The 27382-nt window shown below is 39.0% G+C and overlaps 2 protein-coding genes and 1 non-coding gene across 5 annotated transcripts in view; 1 reads left to right on the top strand and 2 right to left on the bottom strand.

Annotated features, from left to right (window-relative positions):
- On the bottom strand, positions 1 to 82 carry Trnas-gcu (transfer RNA serine (anticodon GCU)). Its single transcript has one exon. It is a non-coding gene; the product is annotated as a tRNA-Ser (tRNA).
- Positions 83 to 1653: 1571 nt separating this feature from the next.
- On the bottom strand, positions 1654 to 5705 carry LOC126377743 (facilitated trehalose transporter Tret1-like). Its single transcript, XM_050025554.1, has 3 exons — positions 5625 to 5705; positions 3686 to 3821; positions 1654 to 3321 (listed from the first exon to the last, which is right to left on the bottom strand). The coding sequence occupies exons 1-3, from the start codon at positions 5643 to 5645 to the stop codon at positions 2021 to 2023; spliced, it is 1458 nt and encodes a 485-aa protein (XP_049881511.1). The 5' UTR covers positions 5646 to 5705; the 3' UTR covers positions 1654 to 2020.
- A 4227-nt stretch (positions 5706 to 9932) lies between these two features.
- LOC126377738 (facilitated trehalose transporter Tret1-like) overlaps positions 9933 to 27382 on the top strand; it is a 214370-nt gene continuing 196920 nt past the window's right edge. For 2 of the 3 annotated variants that reach the window (XR_007567976.1, XR_007567977.1), the window contains exons 1-3: positions 9933 to 10208; positions 15107 to 15242; positions 17845 to 21032. Coding sequence is in view for 1 of the 3 variants with exons in the window: in XM_050025546.1 (XP_049881503.1) it covers positions 10164 to 10208; positions 15107 to 15242; positions 17845 to 19178 (1515 nt within the window). In the remaining 2 variants the exon portion in view is untranslated. Of the gene's footprint in view, positions 10209 to 15106; positions 15243 to 17844; positions 21262 to 27382 lie in introns of those variants that run through there. The other variant, XM_050025546.1, reaches the window with a different exon arrangement.

Genomic DNA, 27382 nt, shown 5'->3' with positions numbered 1-27382 from the left:
CGACGAGGATGGGATTCGAACCCACGCGTGCAGAGCACATTGGATTAGCAGTCCAACGCCTTAACCTCTCGGCCACCTCGTCTTGTTAACATATGGGTGAAATTTGCCACCACATATTCTAGTGAAGTTTATAAACAATTGTATTAATGCAAAATCTCACGCACATGAACGTGCCTCTAATGAATAACAAATACAACAAAAATGTTCTCCTAGGTCTACCCCTTCCTCTCTTTCCTTAATTTTTTCCTTCTATGATGTTTTTTTATAAACGAATCGTGTCGTATCAGGTGGCCAATCATATTTCCTCTCCGATTCTCTATAGTCTTTACTATGGTTATTTTTTCTTCTACTCTTTCCAGCACTTTTTCTTGACACTGAAACAGTTTTTATGTTTTTGATTTAGGGATCACTAAATAAAACTAAACGACCTCCGTGGTCCAGTGGTTGAGTGTTGGGCTCACGATCCGGAGGTCCCGGGTTCGATTCCCGGTGGGGATATATCACAAAAATTACTTTGTGGTCCCTAGTTTGGTTAGGACATTACAGGCTGATCACCTGATTGTCCGAAAGTAAGATGATCCGTGCTTCGGAAGGCACGTTAACCCGTTGGTCCCGGTTACTACTTACCGATGTAAGTAAGTAGTCGTTACATGAGCCATGTCAGGGGCCTTTGGCGGTTCAATAGTAACCCTGACACCAGGGTTGATGAGGTACTCCACCTCACAACCCACACGATAGAAGAGACTAAATGATTTTTATGCCGCCGGGATTCGAAGCCGGTATCCCAACGCTCAAACCACTGGACCACATAGGCCATCCTATCAAGATCTAAGTCAATAGAAACAATCCAAAATATTCTAAAAATATGTTATCTTTTTGCATATTTACATAGATTATCTAACGTTACATATAATAAAACGAACACTAATTATAATACCTACATAATAAATTACTTATATTTACTTTGGTTAAATATAAAAAAGATTTTAGTTTTGTTTTATATTATAATAACTAGCGACCCGCCCCGGCTTCGCTCGGGTGCAATGCTGAGGAAAAAATGAAATTATTTACGACATCACATTAACAACCTCAAAAATAAAAGTATTTCTCCACTATTTAATGGATGTTATTATACATATAACCTTCCGCTTGAATCGCTGTATCTATTAGAAAAAACCGCATCAAAATCCGTTGCGTAGTTTAAAGATTTGAACGTACATAGGGATATAGGGACAGAAAAAGCGACTTTGTTTTATACTATGTAGTGATGATGATTTGCAGGGTCACCCAGAAGAGATAAGTACCTACTTTAATGGTGTTGATTCCAGTACACACCATAACATTAACAGCCTATATACGTCCCACTGCTGGGCACAGGCCTCCCCTCAATCAACCGGAGGGGGTATGGAGCATATTCCACCACGCTGCTCCAATGCGGGTTTGTGGTGTTTTTACGGCTAATAGCCGGGACCAACGGCTTAACGTGCCCTCTGAAGTATGGAATCATCATACTTTTTCAGACAATCAGGTGATTCAAGCCTGAAAAGACCTTACCAAACAAAGGAGAGTCTCACAAAGTCTCAACACACCATCTTAGTTTATTTTAAGTTATATCTGTCATTTTCTTATCCGCCGAATAGGAAAGGGGGGTAATCGACAGGCATAAAATTTATGGAACACACGTCAATTTTAGGCAGAAATTTTAAAACTCCTTCCTTTTATATTGGCCCATAACCCGACATAATTAAGTTGGCAGCACACGTCAGACGGATTGCATATGAGCGAGATACCTATTTTATTCGCCCGGGTTATTCTTTCATATTAAATTAACAGTTGTCAATCATCCGTCCCTTTCCTTTTCGGCGGATAAGAAAATGATGGGTATAACTTCAAATGCAATTAGGAGGTGTCTGCAGGAATCGCGGCCATTGTAGATTTAATGTACACTTCTGTAAGTATGTTTGTTCTTGTATGGCAGTGAAGCGTTTGTTACATTATGTTTAGAATCTGACCATCCCACTCATTGCTTCAACACTTGGCTTACTATCATCTTGGTTTCCACTTCAACATCATCACTCTTCACCACATCCTCCTTAAACCTTCCATAGTTGAAGTAATTCTCAATCTCTTGCAGCGTCCTATCCTTTGTCTCCGGAAGAATAAAATACAACATTGTTAGCACTACTGCCATTGACGTCCCAAGAACTGCAAATGTTCCATAAACTTTGAAATTCGCCAGTAATAACGGAGTCAATTGAAGTCCAAGGTTGACATTCAAGGACAAGACAACACCAGCTAATCCAGACCCTGCGCCCCTATGTGCCAAAGGCAACAACTCTCCAAGAAATGCCAAAGGAATAGGAGTACACCCTAAGTTGACCAGGATAAAAAACGCGATGAACAGTCCTATAGGGATCCATGAACGTTCCTTGGAGATCACGTCTCTTGAAGCTAGGAGTAGATATGTACACACTGTAGCAAGAATAGCGACTGATGCAAACCCAGTGCTGAACAGTAAAGTCCTTCTCTTGACCATCCTCACGAGCGCTGAAGAGCAAGTAGAACTGATAGTAATGATCAGATCCAATGCCAATGTTAAGTAGAAAGACTGGTTCTTGCTACCAGTAATCTCTGCCATGATATCCAGCGCATACGCAGGAAACAAATGCCGGCCTGATACTTCAATCAGAACAGCTCCTAGACATATTATAAACAGTGGTTTTAAGAAGTCTTTCCTCGTGAATTTCTTGAAGAATTCTACAGTTTTCTCTTTCCACGCCATGTCTTTGGTTCTCGACACCCGATCGACTTGCGCTTGGATCATCTCTTCCAATTCTTTCGAAGACTCGTCATCTTTGCCTCGAAGCCAGAAAAAAGATTTTTTACTTCTTTCAAACTCTCCTTTTGCTGCTAACCAACCTGGACTCTCAGGCCACGTCAAAATGATCATTAACGACCCAATATTTGGCACTAATGCTGCCAACGCAATGGCTCTCCATGACAAAAATCTACTTAAGATGTGGACAAGCATTCCTCCCAAAGACACCGAAGAAGTCTTTAGGTTTAAGAACATCCCTCTGTTTTTTGGACTCGTGTATTCTCCAATGACAACTGCACCCAAAGCGACAGTTCCTCCAGAAGTAAATCCAGTTAAAATCCTACCAATCATGATGGTAGGAACGTCCTTAGCGAAGTATATGAGCGACCATCCAATGCAAGCTGGCAGTATCACTTGGGCGTGGGTTAATTTGCGCCCGTAACGCTCCATAAGGATTGAGGACAGGAGGAATCCTGGAATGCCCGCCAGGCCCACTGATGAGGCTGAAAATAAATGGAAAAAAATAGATTATAACTTCTAAATTAAGATTAAAAAGGGAATGTTAAGTTGGTTTGGACACGTAGAGCGGATGAAGGATATATGATTACGAAAGCGGTATATAAAGCGAAGGTTGGTGGTAGGGCTGTGGTAAGGTAGTGGTGGTCAGAGTAGATCGAAATATTTCTCTTCAGAGTGATAAAAGTGCAAAAGAGGATTGGCTTCTAGTAAGGAGTGTTGAGATTGATGAATCCATATGCTCCTCACCCGACTGAAGAATTGAAGGAACAGACCTGCTTATGGTCTTCGGACCGATTGCAAGTGGTGACAAAATAAGAAAAAAAAGTGATAAATGAACTTATAACTAACCTAACCAGGAACTGGTGTCAAAGTCCGCCTTGATGACGGCATCTGGCGCTTGCAGGGCAGGCAGGAGCGACGTTGGATAGCTCAGCACCATCCCCTGTGCTAACATGTTGATAAGCACCCCTGACACCGCCCACGCCTGAGAAACGAAAATACTCATGGTCATCATCACCTAACACTCAATTCATCATCTCCCTAGCATTATCCCGTTTTTCACCTACCTAACCTGAAGATTTGAGAGGTCCGGTTTTTTACAGAAGTCACTGCCTGCCTGACCTTCCAGTTTGCGAAGAGAAACCAGCCCAATACAGGTTAAGTCACATAACCTGCGAAAACGCATTTCTCGGGAATGTAGGTTTCCTCATGACGTTTTCCTTCACCGCTGAGCACGTGATAATCATTTATGATCCAAACATGAATTCGAAAACAAATTCGACAAAGTGAGAGGGAAGCGTTCTACCAACTGGGCTACCACAGCTCACTTAACCTAACCTAACATACTTACTTAATTCAATTCAATATTTTACGTGTTTCCTTTTTAAGAACGTCTAGGGCCCTGTGTCGAGATTTTTCTTCCAGGTACTTGTCGCCGGCTATACAGGTTGTGAGAAGCTGCAGTAGTTTTAGGCGGACGAGACGTTCGATAAAAAAAAATGTATTTATGTGAAAATTAACGATTCAAAGTTTAGGATATTTTTGTCTTTGAGTTACATTTTAAATCGTAGAATAAAATATGTCTTTCCTATTACTCGCTACCATATGCATGTACTTACTTACTTATAAAATGATTGGATTTATTATAATTACGATTTAAATGTATTTATTTATTAAATTGTAATTTATTGGTTCGACATTAATCTTAATTATTATTATTATTTTATATTTATATATATATATGTGTGTGTATTTTGACGTATTGTAGTGTAGGTTTTTAATTTGACTATGTTATATGTATATTTTATTAACATTGTATTTAGTAATAATAATTATAAACATAATTATTATTATTATTATTACACGATTATACTAAATATAACAAAAAAATATTATTTTTAATTTTTAGTTTTTATTTTCTGAATAATAAATACAATCATATCAATTAAACTTATTTATATTAATTTTGCTAACATAATTTTTAAGACTAATTGTACTAACATATTTGCTGGACTATTATTGTCTTTAAATTAAAAAAATATTATTATTATGTATGTCATTTCCATATCTTGGGACTATGGAGTCCCGGATTATTATTATTTGTATGTCGTTTCCGTATCTCGGGCCTATTAAGTCCCGGAATTTTAGAAGGCGTACGCGGGGCCGAAGCCAACACGTAGAGGCGTCTTAAGACAATTTTCTGTAAATGTTGTGTGACATATTATTATGTACACAAATTACATAATAATATAACTTATTTGGGTCAATCTCAAAATTTCAAGTTTGGTGGCGACATATTATTTTTTCGTGAAAAATTGGGTTCCGACATGAAAAAGATCCAAAAGGATCCTCGGTTCCGACATGAAAAAGGAATTTTTCAATTCCCAATTTTCCCAATTTCCCCAATTTTTCACGAAAAAATTATATGACAGTACATACATACATACATACATAAACTCACGCCCGTAATCCCAAATGGGGTGGGCAGAGCCACAAGTAATCAAAGACAACTTGCAGCCACTATTGATACGAAATCCTAAGATGGATATGATGAACCTTATGGTGATAAGGGATCAGCCTATCGCCCATAACATTAGTCCATCATGTTAGAGGACGCAATCCCTCTGTCGGTTTTTACGACATGCCCGGGAAGACAAGCAGCTGAACGTGTTCTATGTTTTTTTATTTGCTCCCAGAACAGCATAGAAGCAACCAAATATATATATTATATGACAGTCGCCACCAAATTTGACACATTTTGATATTCACCCATTTATAGTATACGTACCTGTCTGAAAAATGGAGTCATTTTTAAATAATTAATTTAGTGTGGTGTTACGCACTCATGTTTTTGATGAAGACACTCCGCGAAAGTGTAATTTTTATAACTAACTGTTATTGTCATCAGATGAGAAGATAAGGAGCATTATAATAAGATTATGATTATTATTTTATTATTACTACAGTTCTGTTTCTTTTTTATTATTTTTTTATTTTTTAAGTTCTTTTGTCAATTAGTCAAATATTCAAAATTATCTTTATTCAGTAGGTAACATAGTTACACTTTGAATCGTCAATTTTTACATAACGAACGTCTCATCCGCCTAAAACTACTGCAGCTTCTCACAACCTGTATAGCCGGGGAAAAGAAGCTGCAAGAAAAACCTCGGCGCAGGGCCCTAGACGTTCTTTAAAAAAATAAAACAAAACACAAAAAAATATTGGTATACAATTGAGTAATTTAGCTGCCTAATATCAGTTCTCAGACAGTTAATCCCATGCATTCATATCTTCTAAATAATCACTAACTTTATAATAACTTTTTTTGTAAAGTTTTTGTTTAACTACTGTCTTAAAAGAGTTGAAAGGCAAATTCTGAGTGTAAGTTACAATTACGAAAATTGCTATGGAAGAACGGAGTCATCTAATACAAGCATATCTAATCTATGCTTAAAAGGTGGCTCCAAACCCAGTTTAAACTATGTACCAAAAGATACTGCAATATTTTTTTTTTTTATTCTTTTTTTTTTGTTTCACTAGAACGGTGGCCCCACCACTCCAAGCTCACTAGAACTGTGGCGCCACCAATGACGTGCTGTTCCCGGTTTAGCGTCCACGTTGGGTGAAAAGTCCTTACCAAACAAAGGACAGTCTCACAAAGTGATTTCGACAATATCCCCATCGGGAATCGAACCCGGACCTCCAGATCGTGAGCCTAACGCTCTAACCACTAGACCACGGAAGCTGTTATTTTCCTTTAGCAAGATAACGTATTTAAATACTGCTGTAACATCTATGAGATTAGTACTTACTCATATTCAGTTCACAGCGGCTATAAACATCTTCTCCCTATAGCATTATCCCGTTCTAATAATTAACACGTTGACAGTCCAGTGATCCATATACGGGTCATGACGAACTAGCTCCATACGTCCGTGACCCATACATGGGTCAATAAGAAACGACCAAGTACACAAGGGCGGGTGCTCCACTTGGATCCCGGGTAACTTAGCAAAGGCTGAACTTGACTTACAAGAAAGTCAAAACATTTTGTATGGGGACTGTCAACGTGTTAAAACACATAATAACGGGTTCTTACCGCGTTTAAAGCAGGGATATGAGACTCTATGAGACTCATCCCGTGATCATGGCACTTGCAACAGTGTCGAAACATCGGGAGTCTCATATCCCTGCTTTAAACGCGGTAAGAAGCCGTTATTATGTGTTTTTATTATGATAATGGCCACGATTTCTGTAGACACCTCCTAATTTTACTTTAAGTTATACCTGTCATTTTCTTATCCGCCGAAAAGGAAAGGGACGGATGATTAACAGCTCTTAATTTTAGGAAGAATGAGTAAATTAATGAATAACCCGGGCGAATCAAAAAGGTATCTCGCTGGTATGCAAACCGTTTGACGTGTGCCGTCAACATAATTCTGTCGGGTTATTGGCCAATGTAAAATTTTTAGACGGTTGTTTTAGATTTGTGCTTAAAATTGACGTGTGTTCCATAAATTTTATGCTTGTCGATTACCCGTCCCTTTCCTTTTCGGCGGATAAGAAAATGACAGATATAACTTAAAATAAAATTAGATCGTGTTTACTGGAATTAGCACCAATGACCGCGTTAACTTAAAACAAAGTTATCCCGTTTTTCACAGGGTCCGCTTACTTAATCTGAAGATTTGACAGGCCCGGCTAATACATATTAGATTATTTGAATTTATTGTGGATTTATTGTGGACTAAAATAATGGCCTCCGTAGTCCAGTGGATGAGCGTTGGGCTCACCATCCGGAGGTACCGGGTTCGAATCCCGATGGGGACTATTACAAAAATCACTTTATGATCGCTGTTGGTCCCGGTTACTTCTCACTAAGGTAAGTATGTAGTTATTACATGAGTAATGTCAGGGGTCTTTGGCGGCTCAATAATAACCTTGACACCAGGGTTAATAAGGTTGGTGATCGACCTCACAACCCACACGAGAGAATCAGCCACAAAAGTTACAAAAGTTGTTATAAGCTCTCCATTTGTCCGATCAAGTGAATACCTGTAAGTAATTTTCGTTTATCATGCAGCGCGGCTGATTTGATTTGCCCGCCCATTTCTTTTTGAATGACGTGTCTTTCTGAAGATTTTGTGATTTATTCCCACCGGGATTCGAACCCGGGGCCTTCGGATCGGGAGCACAACGCTCAACCACTGGACCTCGGCGGCCGTTATTGGAATTAAAACTGAACTTTCTGTTAGAAACACCAAAATTAACAAAAAACTTTTGGCTGTCAATTTGACAACCAACCTTTTCTTTTTTTATAAGTAGGTGTCATTATATTATTTTATACTTATAGGGTGTTAGTGAAATCAATCGTAACAAATGCTGACGGGGTGATTCAGGTTGATATTAAGCGGATTTTTTCTGTCGGAACATTCGTGAAAATTTTCGTGATTTTTTTTAATTAAGTATTTTCCGTTCCATACTTTTGCGACGGAAAATTCCACTTGATATCAACTCAGAATTATGGCCTGAATCATCCCCTCAAAGTTTTAATTACGATGTCACTAACACCCTTGAAAGTGCTACCAACAAATTGTGGTTTTCTTTCATCGTGTTTCTACCACGCACCAGCCCTTCAACAGAACTTCTACACTTTCTTTTTTATTCAATATTATTTATTTGCATACTATGATGGTGTACAAGTTTGTAAGTTACATACGAGTTTCACATCATAGACACTTTCGGGCACAACAAAATAGAAGTTTAAAAGAGAGAAGGAAGCTTTTCAAATTGTAACATCAGTATCATTAACATATTCACTAGTGCTGTAGTAACATTTATTAGAAAGAAAGAAAAGAAAGATACGTTTATACGTTTATTATAATTAGAAGTTCTTTTATTTTTTCTTGCCCGGATAATCATGTGATCAGCTCAGTATTGCGTCAGGAAGTATAATAATAAATTTTGTAGGTTACGTAGGTATTCTCTCATTTTAACGTGAAAGACGCGGCAGAAAGGTGACAAGCATGTGACAGAACAGAACGCAACAGTTCAAGGTTAGGTGGGCGCGTGTTGTGAACGCCTGCCATGAACTTCATAGCAGTGCTTCTTAATGTCTCTCTCTAGGCAATCATCGGAATACAAACGAATGCTAATTTCTATGTTCAGGCGCTGAAAAAAGGATAGAGTTATGACCGCTATGTATGTATATATGTGGGATATAGAATTAAAAGAGTTATTGTATGTATCTTCACTCCTTTTATTTTCAACTTTTTACAAAAAACAACTGCCCTTTACATTCTGACCCCACATGGCAGTTGCTCACCTTTTGTGCTGTCCTAAGTGCCCTAACACCTGCACTATTAAAAAAAAAACCTTTACGAAGCCACTGACAATGCCGTAAGCGTGGCCAATTATTGGTCAGCAAAAATTTAGTACCGATCGCCATCGACTCGCAAAGAAGAAGATTCTGACCCCAATCATCATAGACTCCTCTTATAAGTATTTAAAAAAATCTTACTTCCGTCCTATTCATAAACCATTCTAAATTCATACCATAAAGAACCAATTCAATTTCTTGTCAATCTTACGTTCCGTTCTACTCACATTCCTACATATACCTATGTACGTCTGTATAGGAGATGCTCGTAGTCGAATGCCAATCTGTCCTAAGAATTTTTGTTTCTACCATGCTTGTTACCAGCGAATCTTGTGATTCTAAAACTATAAAACCTACCAACTGTTTGACAAAACCATGAATATTCTGCGAATAAAATGATTGATGGAATTCCAGTTTTAGTTTTTAAATAAATAAATAAACTTGCAAAAACTGCTAAACTTGAAAAAGTTCTGGAAAGAGTTGAAGAAAGGAGAACCATAATAAAGACTATAGACCGGAGAGAAATTATGATTTTGGCGGGAAGAAGAGAGGAATGGCGATTACTCCACCGACAAGAGCGCAGCTCTTAAATAAAGAGAGATTTGTAGAGTTAGTTAACATTATTAAAACTCGTGGTAGTAACACATCCCCACGTGACCACACGATCATGCATGTGGCTTCAGGCCAAACAGCTGGCCAGTAGCCATTACACACACGACGGAGAAACGCACTTATGCTAACCAAATTCTTACAAATTATCGGAATATTCCGTTATCATTGATAAAAAACTCTACTTGACATTTTGTACAAGCAATACACGAATATACGTTGATAAAGTACGTAAAGGAAATGTAGAAAGTCAGTTTGAGGAAGTGAGTTGAAGCTGTGTTGTGTTGTCGTGTTTTTACCCGCCTGCGCAGAAGCAAAAGGAGGGTTATTACTTTTAAAATGGGGAATAAAGACCGAACATGGATTACGCCTTTCAAAAAGCAGGTAACTAGTGTTTTTTTTTAAAGTAAATATCGATTGTTTTTATTCGCTAGAGGTACTATTAACTACCTATTGTATAAATTATTCACAGATGATAATTTAAAATGAAAAATATACTATACTTAGAAGTTGATTTATGTAACAGTTTCGATCAAATTACAACAGCAATGTTTAAATTAATAATTAGTTATTAAATTTATCGTGTTTTGTTTCATAAATGTTTATTGCTTATTATTCTATTTATATAAAGAATATGCATAAATCAGTTTTAATTTGGTTTAGTTTTTTTTTTATTATTTATTTTCATTATATCCTTAATCTAAATACATGGTTTGAGGTTTGTCTCGGTACCTAATTCAAATAAAATACACGTATAATTTGGTAAATAATTTGATCGAATTACTTACCTAGGTACTTAGGACCTATTTAGTTATATATCTCCCTATCATCCCCATAGAATTATCCCTTTTTTCACAGGGCCCGCTTACCTAACCTGAAGATTTGACAGGTCCGGTTTTCCGAAAAAGCATTTCTCGGGAATGTGGGTTTCCTCGCGATGTTTTCCTTCATCATTTATGATCCAAACATGAATTAGAAAACAAAAGCGACAATCATTGGTTTAGGACTGTACTGGATGCGAACCTGCGACCTCAAAATGAGAGGCAAGGGTTGTACAAACTGGGCTACCACTCACGGATGTTTTCGTGGTACCGAACAGAGCATGGTAACCCGCTAGCCACAAGTATGTAGTGTGACTAGTAATCGACGATCCAAATACATTGCATTTATTTTTGTAGAGGAAATAAAATATTTAATCTATGTACGAATCATCATCATCACCAGCCCATTAACATCCCCACTGCTGGGGCACGGGCCTTCCCTATGGATGGATGGGGAGATCGGGCCTTAAACCACCACGCGGGCCCAGTGCGGATTGGTGGTTATTAACGATTGCTAATGCAGCCGGGACCAACGGCTTAACGTGCCCTCCGAAGCACGGAATCATCTTACTTTTTCGGACAATCAGGTGATTCAAGCCTGAAAAGTCCGTACCAAACAAAGGACGATCTCACAAAGTGATTTCGACTACCTATGTCCCCATCGGGAATCCAACTCGGACCTCCAGATCGTGAGCCTAACGCTCTAACCACTAGGCCACGGAGGCTGTTATAATACTTAAATGATTTCTATTCTATTCTATAAAGATTTTACTTACTTACTTAAGTACTGACTTAGTAAAGCAAATGTCACGTTTTGAAGATACATTTTGGTACACGATACTCAAATAAGCACAATGTATTACAATATTTTAGCAAATTTGAGAAGCACGTTCTAACACTTCGTTCCTCTTATCGTGTGACGTTGAGGTATATTACCAACCTCATCAACCCTGGTGTCAGGGTTATTATTGAGCCGCTAAAGGCCCCTGGCCGGCGTGCGTGTATGAAGCGATTGATGAATGTGGAGGAAGCAAGAGAAGTGTGTCAGGATCGAAGCAAATGGAATTCTATAGTCTCTGCTTACCCCGGTGGGAAATAGGCGTGAGTTTGTATGTAAAGTATGTATGTATGTATGTAAAGGCCCCTGACATGACTCATGACTCATGTAATGACTACGTACTTAATACATCAGTAAGTAGCAACCGGGACCAACGGCTTAACGTGATAGGTGGTCAGATTTTGAAGTGTTTGCTATCGTGAACAAAAGGCACGCAGTCATTGTGATTAATAGATTATCAGCATCGTAAACCTTGGGACTGAAGCCCGGACAGTCCATACAAAAATCTTGTTCTTATAACGTGACGTGAGCGAGACAGATTGTACACTCATGCAATATAATGTACCCGCTTTAGGACTATGTCGCACTAACATATTTGACATTTAGTGAGACTTACAGTTCAATTTGTCAAAAAAGTTAATGTGACATGGTATCAAAGTGGATACATATTAATGCTCGTGACAGTACATGCGGGCTCCCTTACTCTTTAACGGTTTACTGAATATGGTGAGAGTGCATACATTGAATTTGAATATCGAAAGCAAAAAACATTCCGACCTGATTTTTTTTCTCCGAAGGGTAAGGCAAAGGGAACAATGCCCATACAGCCATGTCTTACGTATTTTTTTTCTTGATGATTAATGAAATGATGTAAGGTGATGATCATGAAACCTAAGCCCCCACCCTCGGAGCAGACTCCTACTCCGAACCCCAAACGAATTAACTCAAAGGTCCGCATAAACTTTTGAGTTATGAAGCGGCTTGTTAGCGCGAATCGAAAATAGATAGGTACACTTTGCTTATTGAATATTCCAATATAATAACACTATCGCGAATGTTTTCCGACTAACTTAATGCGATCATTAACCACAAAACACCACTTCGTATTAATTATTTAGATTATTCAATGAAGAAAGCAACTGTCCCTTTCCCCGTTTCCCGCCAAAAAGCCTTAATTAGACTAAACTAAGGGCAAACTACTTACTTACTGAATTTGAATTTCGAATGAGTTTGAATTCACGTTCGAATCTTGATTGAATCCATTTGAATCATAGATATTTTTTTTTTGTAAAATTTGAACCGTGGAGCAGGCAAAGGAACATAGCCATACAGCCTGTTCTAATTATTTTTTTTTAATCATAGATAATTGCTATCAAGTGGTTTCCAGGATTTGTGCCCGGTTAATGGCAATAGGCTCGCCCCCTATTACATGGGACTTGAACATAGCTGGGAGGAGTATTCTTCTTCTTCTATCGTGTGGGTTGTGAGGTGCAGTATCAACCTCATCAATCCTGGTGTCAGGGTTATTATTGATTGGGAGGAGTATATATTGTTTCTAATATACTGTTTTGTCCACATCTGCTTATTTGAAAAAAAAAAATCAAAAGAGTTTTATTGCAATTGTACAGTACAAAAAAAAGATATCATACTTAGTTACATTATAAAAAGAAAAAATACAGTTCTTAAGTATTTTATGTTTCTAAATGCCGCAATTTGTCTTGTTATGCCCATCATTATCATCATCATCAGCCCATCAACGTCCCCACTGCTGGGGCACGGGCCTTCCCTATGGATGGATAGGGAGATTGGGCCTTAAACCACCACGCGGGCCCAGTGCGGATTGGTGGTTATTAACGACTGCTAATGCAGCCGGGACCAACGGATTAACGTGCCTTCCGAAGCACGGAGGAGCTCGAGATGAAAACTTTTTTTTTGTGGTCACCCATCCTATGACCGGCCTTTGCGAAAGTTGCTTAACTTCAACAATCGCAGACCGAGCGCGTTTACCGCTGCGCCACCGAGCTCAATGTACAATTGTAATGCCCAATGATTGGTATTACGAACCTCTCGTGCATCGGTAGAAAATTAAACCTAATTTGCGCTGTATACCGGAAAAAACCACTTTAAAAATGCACTCTTGCGCGGTTTATCTGCACCATCGTAAAATGCTAGGTTCTTTTTGATACTGTAAGCTGTTGACAGTATCTTTACAACCACAATAGAGCTGTTTCCGATACTTCAGATAAATTCAATATGCGATAAGACATGGCCTTCATTCGAAGCAATACCTACTTAAACAAATATTATGTAAAGTAATGTAACAAAACAATGTAACAAACAATGAAATGTAATGTAATAATGTAATGTTGTAACTAGCAAGACCACGGAATAGATATAGGGTGGCCCAGAAGTTCACGTTCAAAAGCAGACTACCTTTTTTTTTTTTTTTTGACGTGACTTATTGTAGATTTGCCGCAGATGGCATTAACTACTTGGCCGGACAAATGGGGAGCGCTGAAGGCTCTCACCCGGTACAACGTTTAAGACAACAGGCCTGAGGGTGCCCAGTTGGGCGCGAACCTCGGCTCAGGGCGTCGTCTGAGAGGAAAAATATTTGAAAGAATTAATCGACCCTAGTGGGTCGATAGCGATAAGCGCTGAATGAGGGAGAACAGGCTACCAGAAACACCCCCATGTATATAAAAATATGTCGCACTTATTATTGAATTTTTCTTTATATTCATAAGACCACGGAGGCTGTTATAGACTAACAGATGGTCTAGTTGTTAGAGCGTTAGGCTCACGATCTGAAGGTCCGGGTTCTATTCCCGATGGGGATATTGTCGAAATCACTTTGTGAGACTGTCCTTTGTTTGATAAGGACTTTTCAGTCTTGAATCACCTGATTGTCCGAAAAAGTAAGATGATTCCGTGCTTCGTAGCGTTAAGCCGTTGGTCCCGGCTATTAGCCGTAAAAACACCTCCACCAACCCGCAGTGGAGCAGCGTGGTGCTCCATACCCCCTCCGGTTGATTGAGGGGAGGCCTGTGCCCAGCAGTGGGACGTATATAGGCAGTATATGTTATGTAATATTCATAAATAAATTAGAAAAAAGGAAATGATTTTTGTTACCTTTAGATCTGTCTTTACTTACATACATACATACATAAACTCACGCCTATGTCCCACCGGGGTAAGCAGAGACTATAGAATTCCATTTGCTTCGACCCTGACACACTTCTCTTGCTTCCTCCACATTCATCAATCGCTTCATACACGCACGCCGGTTCAGAGTAGATCGTATTAAACCTTTTTTAAGAACATCTCCAACTTGGTCATCGTAAGTCCTTCTCGGTCTTCCTCTGCCAGCCCTACCATCAACTTTCGCTTTATATACCGCTTTTGCAATTCTATTATCCTTCATCCGCTCTACGTGTCCAAACCAACTTAACATTCCCTTCTCAATCTTAGTCAATTTATCGTCTTTTACACCACATCTCTGTCTTATCACACTGTTTCTCACTCTATCACTCAACTTCACACTCATCTGTCTTTACTTATTAAACAGAATTTCATAATTTATCTTCGACCTACGAAACTACCCAATTGTTTTTTCTTTTCAGTGTTTCGTTACTCTGGGAGTATGCCTAAATATGGCTGGACATGGTTTAGTGATGGGATTCGCCGCCATCTTGCTCCACCAACTCAAGGAGCCGGGGTCGCCCATACCCATCGATGACACTTCCAAATCTTGGATTGGTGGGTATCTTCTTCTATCGTGTGGGTTGTGAGGGGGATGACCAACCTCATCAACCCTGGTTTCCGGCTAGTGACCCGACAACGGCCTCCGTGGTCCAGTGGTTTGAGCGTTGGGCTCACGATCCGGAGGTCCCGGTTTCAAATACCGGTGAGGACACATCACAAAAATCACTTTGGGATCCCTATTTTGGTTAGGACATTACAGGCTGATCACCTGTTTGTCCGAAAGTAAGATGATCCGTGCTTCGGAAGGCACGTTAAGCCGTTGGTCCCGGTTACTACTTACTGATGTAAGTAAGTAGTCGTTACATGACCCATGTCAGTCGTCAGTCGGTCGTCGATGGCTGTTATCTTCATGAAACATACATAACACATACCTAAAACTATTACATACATAGGTACATACGTCCCACTGCTGGCTTTTATTTTTTTACCGGGTGAGAATCCTCAGCGCTCCCCATTTGTCCGACCAAGTAGTTAATACCATTATAACCTTAACAAACAAATGGAATTTGGACATTGATTTAGGTTCAGTTCAGATTATGAATAGATAGACATATTTATTACCTATTTAAGTTGTTATCTCATTTTACAATTATGAATAACATATTTTATATTGTATGTATATTAGATCGATAAGATAATTATTTAGTAAATAGGTATCTCATCCGTCTTTTAGCGCAATACCTACATGTTTAAAGAAACAGAGCAGCTATGTATACCGGGTGTTAGTGAGATCGTAACGAAAACTTTGAGGGATTATTGAGACCATGGTTCTGAGTTGACATCAAGTGGAATTTCCTGTCAGAAAATTCAGGGGTGTAAGTGACAACCTCAGTGAAAAGTGATTACCTCAGAATCATGAGAGGAACCACCCCCTCAGTATTCGTTGTTATTAAAAGTAAAATCAAATTGTGATGTTATTTTCTTCAACAAAATCTCGATTTCTTTCAATCTTATTAATTTCTTTTTGTTATGGGCGATAGGCTGATCCCTTATCACCATAAGGTTCATCATATCCATCTTTGGACTTCGTATCAACAGTGGCTGCAAGTTGTCTTTGATTACTTGTGGCTCTGCCCACCCCATTAGGGATTACGGGCGTGAGTTTATGTATGTATGTGTATGTTATTAATTTCAATTCGAGTAAAATTAAGATATTGCGACAACCCGATTACTCTATCCATAGAGGCAGCCAATCAGCTTACGACACCAAACAGTTCAGGACCCCGATACCGACCCCGCCATCGTTGTCGACGATTTCCCTCAATCAGCGCTTATCGCTATCGACCCACTAGGGTCGATTAATTCTTTCCAATATTTTTCCTCTTAGACGACGCCCTGAGCCGAGGTTCGCGCCCAACTAGGCACCCTCAGGCCTGTTGTCTTAAACGTTGTACCGGGTGAGAGCCTTCAGCGCTCCCCGTTTGTCCGGCCAAGTAGTTAATACTATCTGCGGCAAATCTACGTACAATAAGTCACGTCCTAAAAAAAAATTTGCGAGCTTTTCTTTACAAAAACTTTACAAAAAAACGGCGTTCTAAGTACTTAGTTGTTTTCACTAAAGGTGACGTAGGTACATACTTACATAATTACAACACAAAACAAAAACAGCTACAGATAACAACCCGCATATTAATCACAAAACTATAATAGGTATTTAACCAGAAGATCAATTGAAATGACAATCACTTGATGCAGCGCCTTTGACAATCAAACGAATAAAATAATACTTGTTTCAATTATGAGAGTTGTTGTCCATGTTTATTTAATGTACACACACATTATGTATTACTACGTATAGAACGGTAACTCTCTGCCCCGCACCAACTCATACCGGCCGCCGACTTCACCCCCTCTGGGTCTTACTTTAGTCTGAAATGGCAGTTAGCCGCTAAGGAGTGACAGAGCGCGCGCAGACTATCTTCCTCATTGAAATGAGATGTTTGTATGGAGTCTCCGGGTGTAATTTAACAACAAATTACGTAAGCGCCAAAATACCATAAAATAGCAGTCCATGTTATGATAATTATGTATTATTAGATGTAGAAAATGAAAAAATAAACAAGATAAGTAGGTAATCTTACTTGGACGTCGTGCCAATTGGATAAATTATGAAAAATATTTTAAACGGCTTTTTCTCTACACGGCCTCTTGGCGCTTAAGTAATTTTGCCTTTCCAGTGGCGATATTTTTTTAGTGTTTTATTTTTTTATTCTGTCACTTTCTCTCGCTCTGCGTAACAAGCATCATAAGCATAGTCAATAAATCGAATTATGTCAAGTTCAGCATTAAATTACAACACCAGTACCCTGTTTATCAAAACTTACAAGTGTGTGTGTGTGTGAATTACAAGAAATTGTCTTGTAAAAATTCTCATTATTACAAGAATGTGTTTATCAACATTTATTTCACAAGTAAATTTTACAATTCCTCTAGATTTTTTGACACTTAAACGTAATTTACACGTACTTGTAACTTGTAGCTTGTGAACGTGTAGACTTGTAAATTTTGATAAACACGGCACAGACATCACATTCTACCTACGTTTTCCTTAACTACAAATCCAAGAGAAGTTCTAACCTGATCTCTATTGTTTCAGCATCGATCCTGGGCATCGCGCTGGTTGCTGGTAACTTCATCGTTCCCACCATCATGGCTAAATTCGGAAGAAGAACGGCCAATCTTGTCTCCATCGTCCCGCTGTTGGTCGGGTGGTTTTGTATACTTACTGCTAACAGTGTTACTACTCTTCTAATAGCTAGAGTTTTGCAAGGAATATCTATGGGAATGAGCGCATCTTTAGGCCCCGTTTTGATCGGAGAGTATACTAGTCCAAACAACAGGGGAGCCTTCCTTACCAGTATATCCCTGACCATAGCCACAGGAGTCTTAACAGTGCACACTATGGGATCTTATCTGTCCTGGGAAACTACCGCGTTGGTCTGTGCATTTATTGCATTCGCGGATCTGTTAATAGTTATATATTCACCAGAATCGCCTAGTTTCCTGGCTGATCAAGGGAAGTATGAAGAGAGCAAGAAGGTGTTCAGATGGCTAAGAGGTGATGGGGAAGAAGAAGAGTTACAGAGGATGATTGAATCCGCGACAATTGTTAGAGAAGCGAAAATGGATGTTGATGTTGACGAGTCTTTCGGTAAAAAGGTGAACGCTGCTCTGGTTTACTTCGGAGCGACGATTAAGAAGAGGGAGTTTTATAAACCTATTTTTATCATGTGTCATATCTATACATTAGGCCAATGGGCTGGCGCTAACATTCTGGCCGCGTACACTATAGACATCTTCGAAAATGTCATAGGACCCGTGGACATCGCACTAATGATTATTACTTTAGATACCCAGCGAATTATTTCGAACGCATGCGCTGTTTACGTTATAAAGAAGGTTAAACGCCGGACGATGTTATTGGTAACAGTTTGTATAAATATTTTCGCGTTTTTGGCGACAGCTGCTTACACCTACTGCAAGGCTCATGATCTGTTGCCTTTCGATGACCATCCTTTGATAGGAGCAACATTGGTACATATTCATATGTTCTCAATAGCAACAGGAACTGTGCCTTTGCCTTTCATAATAGCAGGAGAATTATTTCCTTTAGAATACAGAAGTTTAGCTGGAGGGATTAGTGTAATATTTTTATCGTCGAATCTGTTCATTACTGTGAAAACTTTACCAGTGTTATTCAAAACGATAGGAATACATGGCGCTTATTGCTTGTACGCTGGCGTGGTTGCGTATTGTTTGATAGTAGCTATGAAGTTTCTGCCAGAGACAAAAGATAGGACGCTTCAAGATATTGAAGATGAATTCAGAGGTAGACCTCTCTCTCCTGAAGAATTGAAGTCTGTAGAGTCGTTGACTTCGTGGAAGCTGTACCACAACAGAGATAGACGGTGCAGTAGTCCTCTTGTATAGAATAGAAGTAGAAGTAGTAGTGTTATGGACTTAGAAAGAGACTAAGGGACAATAGAGGGGGAAGGGAGATCTTTGTGATCTGTGTTGTATACAGGGCGTTAGTGAAATCGTAATGAAAATATTGAGGGATGATACAGACCATGACTCTGAAATAATATCAAGTGGAATTTTCCGTCGCAGAAGTATGAAACTGAAAATTTACAAAAAAACACATTTTTTCTGCATTTCCGACAAGAAATTCCACTTGATATCAACTCAGAATCAGTGTCTATAAATCATGTCCCTCAGTATCCGTTACGGTGTCACTACACCTATGCGTACTTGTATGGCAACCTGTACGGAGTGTAAGTAAATTCGTAACGAATACTGGGGAGGATGATTCAGCTCATTATTCTGAGTTAATATCAAGCGGAATTTTCCATCGCAAAAGAGTATAATTGAAAATAATTTTAAAACACACAAATAACCATGAATTTTGCGACGGAAAATTCCATTTGGTATCAACTTGTACGATACCTTCGGTGCAATAAACTTTAGTGACGAAAAATAAATATTTTAGTACCTATAGCAATAGCAGTAAAGTAGTAGTACTAGGTATGTAGATAAAGTAGCGTGGAGAATGCTACAGCGACGAGAGAGTGACTCTTAAATTAATGATGATGATGAGAAATGCAAATAAGTATTAGAACGACATGGGAAAAAAATGCTCATTGGCTTTATGACCTGTTCATACTAGCGATTTACCCGGCGATTTTTCAGAGATTTGACGGCGAGGTGAGATCGCGGCGTGCACGAGGCGAGCACGCGACGCACTCGCCTCGTGCACGATTCGATTTACTCATCACCGCGAGCCCACGTCGAGCACACCGCAATCTTTCCGTTGTGACCGTCACGGGCCGTTTTCATCATTCACAACATGGACTCCGACGAGGAGATACTTCTAGCTGTCTTACTTAGAAGACGATTAAATCGAACGGTAGCGAAATGTGGGTAGTGTGCTACTAAAAATAATCGCGGAGAAATTGTGGCGTGCTCGCCGCGAGCACACAGAGATATCGTGGCGATGTCGCCGCGTGCACGCCGCGATCTCGCCTCGCCGTCAAATCGCTGGACAAATCGCTAGTGTGAACCTACCCTAAAATGTATTACCTACCTACTACGTAATTTAAAAAAAGTGAATTTTAAGGCTGTGTTAGCAGTTCAGCATAGGGTATTTTGTAAGTTATAGATGCTAATTCCTATACACACAATCTAACTTTATTTTAAGTTATACCGGTCATTATCTTATGTGCCTAAAAGGAAAGGGACGGATGATTGACGGCTGTTAATTTTAAAGTGTATCTCGCTGGCTTGCAACCCGTTTGACGTGTGCTAACATAACTCCGTCGGGTTATTGGCCGATGTAAAATTTTTAGAGGGTTGTTTTAGATTTTTGCGTAAAATTGACTTGTGTTCCATTATGCCTGTCGATTATCCGTCCCTTTCTTTTTCGGCGGATAACTAAATGGCAGGTATAAATTAAAATAAAATTGTTGTAAATTATATAATTTAATTAAGATTGTTTTAATGGCATGAGAAAACGAAAAAACGTATTTAAAAAGACATGAGCTCAAATAATCGTAATATTTATTTAACTTCATGGTAGGTACTTATCTAATATTTAAGTAGCTAAACACTTGAGTGCGCTGCGCAATGAAAAATAATAATTGTACAAACACACAGGATGGTAGTGACATGGTACCGAATACTGAGGGGGATGATTCAGACCATGATTGAGCACTTTTGTTCTGAGATTCTGAGTTAATATCAAGTGGAAAATTCCACTTGATATCAACTCGGAATCATCCCTCAAAAGTTTTCGTTACGGTGTCATTAACACCCTGTATTCTTAGGGTAGAAAACTCGTGCATTAGATTTTGTGGGCGTTTGAAATAATGTCGTAGACTGTACCAAGTCAGTGACTGTACCATTCAGTATTTGGTTGTATGTGAATAAAGGTATTATTTTTGTAAAAATCTCGTATTTGAATGGGAGTCCCCATTCTCCCTGAACCTATCCCCTTTTTATGTGTGTATGTGTCGATGGTGCTGATCCATCACCATGATGATCATGATGATGGTGTGGCCTGTAAGTCTGTTTATATCCGTGTTTTTTTTTTTACTTCACTTATTGTAGATACGCCATAAATGGCATTAACTACTTGGCCGGACAAATGGGGAGCGCTGAGGGCTCTCACCCGGTCCAAAATTTAAGACAACAGGCCTGACGGTGCCCACTTGAGCACGAACCTGGGCTCAGGGCGTCGTGCGAGTGGATTATACATATTTGAAAGATTTAATCGGTAGCGGTAAGCACCGAATGAAGGAAATAGTCTACCACGCCGGCGGGGTGTGGTCGACGATTCCCCGCTCGCGTGGTTGACGACCATACTTTCCTGTTAATTTCTTATATTATAAAACAATTCAATGATGAAGGCGCTGTAGAGATTTAACGTGATAATTACCTATTTATTGTTTTTTCTACTCCTCTACTTTAATCTGGCATTTAAATAACCAAAAAGTCTAATATAAGTACATACATAATTAAACTCTTTGAAAAAGTGTACGCTCTATGGCCTATAAAAGCATTGTTTACAAAGTGTAACTGTACTATAATGTCGCCAAAAAAGCATCGTTGTTGTTTTTTTTTTTGACCTGGAAACTGGCACCTTTACTTTGTTTGGTGCCATAGATATACTATAAAAAAAAGTATACATTTGCCGCCATTTTCCCGCGAGTTGGAAAATAAATTGGAAAATTTTTGTGTTTCGTTTCAAAACACTAAAAAGTATAAAATAAAAAGGAAAAATGGATGAAGAACTATTGATTACCATATCACACAATACCATTCAACATCTTCATTTTTATAAATAAAATTTTTCTTTGTATAATTTTTGTTTCATTTAAAATTACGTCGTCGTAGAAAAATTATTGTATGCAACGTTGTATAACTAGGTCACCCTTCTTATACAACTGTTGCATAAAATACTATACTCGGGTACTTACATACATACACACATAAACTCACGCCCGTAATCCCTAATGGGGTGGGCAGAGCCACAAGTAATCAAAGACAACTTGCAGCCACTGTTGATACGAAGTCCAAAGATGGATATGATGAACCTTATGGGTACTTACATGAAAATGAAAATAGCCTTTATTCGCTGACTTCAAAAGTTACAAAGTAGTTAGTAGTAGATTTTATTACGTTTAATTGTTAGTAAGTTTTATATTAATGTTTATATACTTATATCAGCATCCCTAACAGTCAGGTTGCCTCATGACATAGGCCTCCTCTAGCTCCCTCCATATGTCTCGATCTTTTGCTAGTCTCCTCCAGATCCTGGGAAGGTCGTCCTCCCATCTTTTAGTTGGTCTTCCCCGTTGTCTCTTTCCGTTCCTGGGATACCATTCCGTTATATCCTTATTCCATTTGTCCCTCCTTGTTCTCATCATATGTCCTGTCCATCTCCATTTCAACTCTCTAGTTTTTACAATTAGAATAGAATAGAAACTTCTTCATCTTCAACTTTGGTAGTTTTCCTGATTTTTTCAGCTCGACATTTGTCACTTAGTCTTATATTCAACATACTCCGTTCCATACTGCGCTGGCACACTCTTTGAATATTTTTCGGGTACTTACATAATTATTCCAAAATACAATGTAATGACAGAAGCATTACCTATATAAATAATTGTTGCTTGATATTTGGATCTCGAGGAGCTCGGTGGCGCAGCGGTAAACGCGCTCGGTCTGCGATTGTTGAAGTTAAGCAACTTTCGCAAAGGCCGGTCATAGGATGGGTGACCACAAAAAAAAGTTTTCATCACGTGCTCCTCCGTGCTTCGGAAGGCACGTTAAGCCGTTGGTCCTGGCTGCATTAGCAGTCGTTAATCACCACCAATCCGCACTGGGCCCGCGTGATGGTTTAAGGCCCGATCTCCCTATCCATCCATAGGGAAGGCCCGTGCCCCAGCAGTGGGGACGTTAATGGGCTGGTGATGATGATTTGAATCTCGATATGTATAGAATTATGTTGCTACCTATATTGCTCTTTATTTTGATCAGAATAATAATGGCTGGAAGATGTAATTATGTTTTGGTGTTATTACACCGAAAAAGGGTCATCATTTATACCCAAAAACAAAGATAAAAGATGCATATCTCTGTTATCCATGAAATTAGAAGGTTAAACGAAGGAAAATCTGTACAGCGCCATCTATATAGTTTTTGATGAACGTGGACAGTTCCTCATTGCCAAATGAAACACAACATAGTGGGTACTTCTAGAAAACTCTTTCTTCTTCACAACAATAATACATTCATCAATATTTTAATTCATAATTTACAATAATCTTTTACACTATATTCCACTTTCATACGTAATTACATTTGATTTTCAACATTAAATCTTTTATTTAAATTATTATCTTACCACAGAGTAGCAATTATGTACTTACATATATATATATATTATATATATTGTAAATTTAAGTTAATTTGGATTTGGAAGTCCGAGGACTTACGATGACCAAATTGGAGATGTCCTTAGAAAAGGTTCAATACGATCTACTCTGAACCGGCGTACGTGTATGAAGCGATTGATGAATGTGGAGGAAGCAAGAGAAGTGTGTCAAGATCGAAGCAAATGGAATTCTATAGTCTCTGCTTACCCCGGTGGGAAATAGGCGTGAGTTTATGTATGTATGTATGTATGGATTTGGAAGTCATGATCTCCTTAGCGTTATCCCGCGTTTACAGGGTCCGCTTACCTAACCTGAAGATTTGACAGGTCCGGTTTTTACAGAAGCGACTGCCTGTCTGATCTTCCAACCCGCGAAGGGAAAACCAGCCAATACGGGTATGTGGGTTTCCCCACGATGTTTTCCTTCACCGCTGAGCACGTGATAATCATTTATCATCCAAACATGAATTCGATAAACGATTTCGATAGTCATAGGTGGATTCGAAATTGCGACCTTACAGTGAAAGTCGAGCGTTCTTTCAACTGGCCTACCACGGCTCTTGGATTTGGAAATACGAGAGCGAACCGAAAATATATCTATTATTTTTTAAATTAAAAATGTCCTTAGAAGACTTGTGGAACGCCTGTCGCGACGAGCTCTGACCTGGTGTGCGCGTGAACGCTAAAGGTGGCGGCCTCAAGAGAGCTGGCGACGCTCGGTTGATCGAAAGTAGAAAACTCTCGCCATGTCATGGGATTGCACAGAGGCTGCAAAAGAACGCGAGGAGTGGAAATCTATTCGAAACCGACATCCCAACAGGGGATAAAAGGATTAGAAGAAGAAGAATAGTGAAAAAACAGTACCGGTATAGGACCCGGCAAACTTCTTGAGTATCGACCTTGACTGCGCACAACCGAATTTTAGATCTCTTTGGTGGTGCGGTACGGGGCGCGGGGGCGGGTGAGTCCCGCATCGACCGGCTATTGGTAGATCAGTCGACACTTCCCCCGCGCACTCTGTCTTCGTCCCTTTGACTCCCGAATACACTTGCGTGCAGTGAAACTGTCACGTTTTTGTTATTGCTCTTTTTTTTAAGTTTAAGAATTAGTTACTAGCACGAGGTCTATGTCTACAGATCCAAAACCTAGCACTAGCTCTGGTATTGCTGGTTTCAATCTCATGGAAGGAATATCATACTTACCTGACGATTAGTTTTTTTATTAAGTATAATAATATAATATAAGTTTTAATAAACTATAATAATATAGATAAGTTTAGTTTTATTTACATAATTAAATAATATACTTAATAATTGTTTTTTTTAATGAAGTTAAGAAAATAATCAAAAGTTCATTTTTTTTTGCACGGAAGTGTACGTGCGCGAACTTTCCCCCACTACGACACTCGATGCTCAAGAAGTTTGCCGGGAGTTATACCATTAGTGATGTACCATTCCAGACAACGTTCATAAAGTGGGAATAATCCTGTTGTAAAAACAATTGAATAGTTAGGAAACTGGTTGATTTTTTTCAGCTCATCACTGGACACCATTTACAAAGTTAAAAAAGATATAATAGAATTGGAACGCTTTTATATATCTGCTTTAACCTCTATCTGCTGATATAAGAGGCACAATAGTTTTTATATTATGTCTGGCCCTGAACAGTGTTTGCCGCATTCGAAGGGTTAATAAATACAAATAGTATTTAAAACAAAAATACCATAGACTACAAACAATGAAGTCTATCTTATAGATTCTTACAAACTGACAGCTGTCAAAAGTTTCATGTTTTGTCCACCAGGTGTACTTCATAAGAAGTTCTGGCGCCACCAGCACACCTGTTTGTTTTATGACATATATTTATATAATTTATTTAATTTAGTAAGTATGTATATTACAATAATGTACTAATCGTAAGTTTATGTTGAAAATCAAATGTACACACTCTCTATGCTACACTTATATTAGATTTCAAGTGGACAGACGAATTCGGGTTCATTATGACAATGTGATGTACCTCTGCCTACCCCAATTGGTAAATAGCCGTGAGCTTATGTATATATCTGTCCGTTTGACATCTAAATCTAAATTACATCTAAAACTTACACATAGCAGAAAGGCGCTTGAAACATTTACTTCTATGTAATTCTTGTTATTACATACATTCAAACACTCATACAATAATAATTTAATTAAAGGCATAAAAATAAACCATATAGAAGGGACATCCCCCCTTTACGCCGATACGAGCATAATTACCTCACCCCCGATTTACGTGCCCACTTCAGTCTGTGAGACTTAAGGAGTAAGCGCGGGCTCGCTATCTCACTCGCACGCACGAGTTAAGGCGGCACGCGTTAAGAACGTAATTTTCGTACGGAGTGTCCAGGCTGAGACTTATAGAATGTTGTATAAACCGACAAAATATGAGTGTTTGAACGTGAGGGTCTTTTCTGTGATAATGAAAACAGATATTTACGGTAAATAATTTACCTTAAATGTCTGTTTGATATATAAACAAACGACCTCTTAGTACATTTTGATGTTTATTGATAAAGTTTATAAAATTCGACCATTATAGAGGTGTGGGTACATATAGTCGTTAAATTATATTGGCAGCTGCATTGCAACTTGTAGTTCTATTGCAGTTTGGACGCTGTTCAGAATTACACTGTGGCGGACCCAACTAGGGGACGAGCTAGTTACGCTCATATCCAACAGATGGCGCGCATCATTCAATGCGGGCCTACAACGCGCTATCGAAGTTTGCACAGCGCGACGCATATATGCAACTTCCAACGTAACACTGTTGGATCCTTGATCGCAGCTACCAACTTGTGGCTAGCGGGTTACTATTCAGTTAGGTTCCCCAAAATCATCCTTTGAGGGCAAATTTAAAATAGAAAATGTACACAGAAGTCATTTTACAAAAAGGAAAAACAATTTATATATGTTTCTCATAAGTATGTAATAATTACATGTTTGTGATTTCTAGACTATCACCCTGTATAAGTGATACAGCAGGAATAACTATTGACACTGATATACAAATACTGTCCAACGTGTTCGTGAAAACGACTTCGATTCCAGGATAAGTTCCATAAATAAAATATATATGGCGCTGTATACTTTTAACGCGATAACTACCTATTTACACATTGCTCGGGTACATAATTATTCAAAAATATAATTTAAAGGAAGAGGCATATATAAAAATAATTGTTGCTTGATATTTGGATCAGATATCTGTAGAATTATGTTGCTACCTACTAAATATCTTGGGTGGTAGGTGTGTTATGCCTGGGTGTAATAAAAAGGGTCATCATTTATACCCAAAATCAAAGATAAAAGATGCATATCGACACCAGCTGCCCCGGCGATGGAGCAGCTACACACCGGACTTGACACCACCGCAAGCTAACGGGCGCTCACTGGGCCTCCCCCAACGGGGAACCACCCGGTGGGCTCGACCTCGCTAGCGGCACCACGGATTGACACGGGGCGACCATCGCCCGCCGTGTCCCACCCTCGTGGCACGCCCGTTTCTGCGGGCGGCGAGCGCCACCACGTTAAAGGGGCTACGCCCCGAAAACGTCTCCACGTCGCGCGCGAGAAGAAAAAAAAAAGATGCATATCAGAAATCAGAAATCAGAATCATTTATTCAACGTAATTATCATGGATAAACTTGTTGAAGGTC

The sequence above is a fragment of the Pectinophora gossypiella genome, chromosome 24 (genome assembly GCF_024362695.1).
Source record: "Pectinophora gossypiella chromosome 24, ilPecGoss1.1, whole genome shotgun sequence".
Lineage (NCBI taxonomy): Eukaryota > Metazoa > Arthropoda > Insecta > Lepidoptera > Gelechiidae > Pectinophora > Pectinophora gossypiella.
The sequence above is the reverse complement of the archived record's forward strand: the minus strand, read 5'-3'. Positions and strand labels throughout refer to the sequence as shown.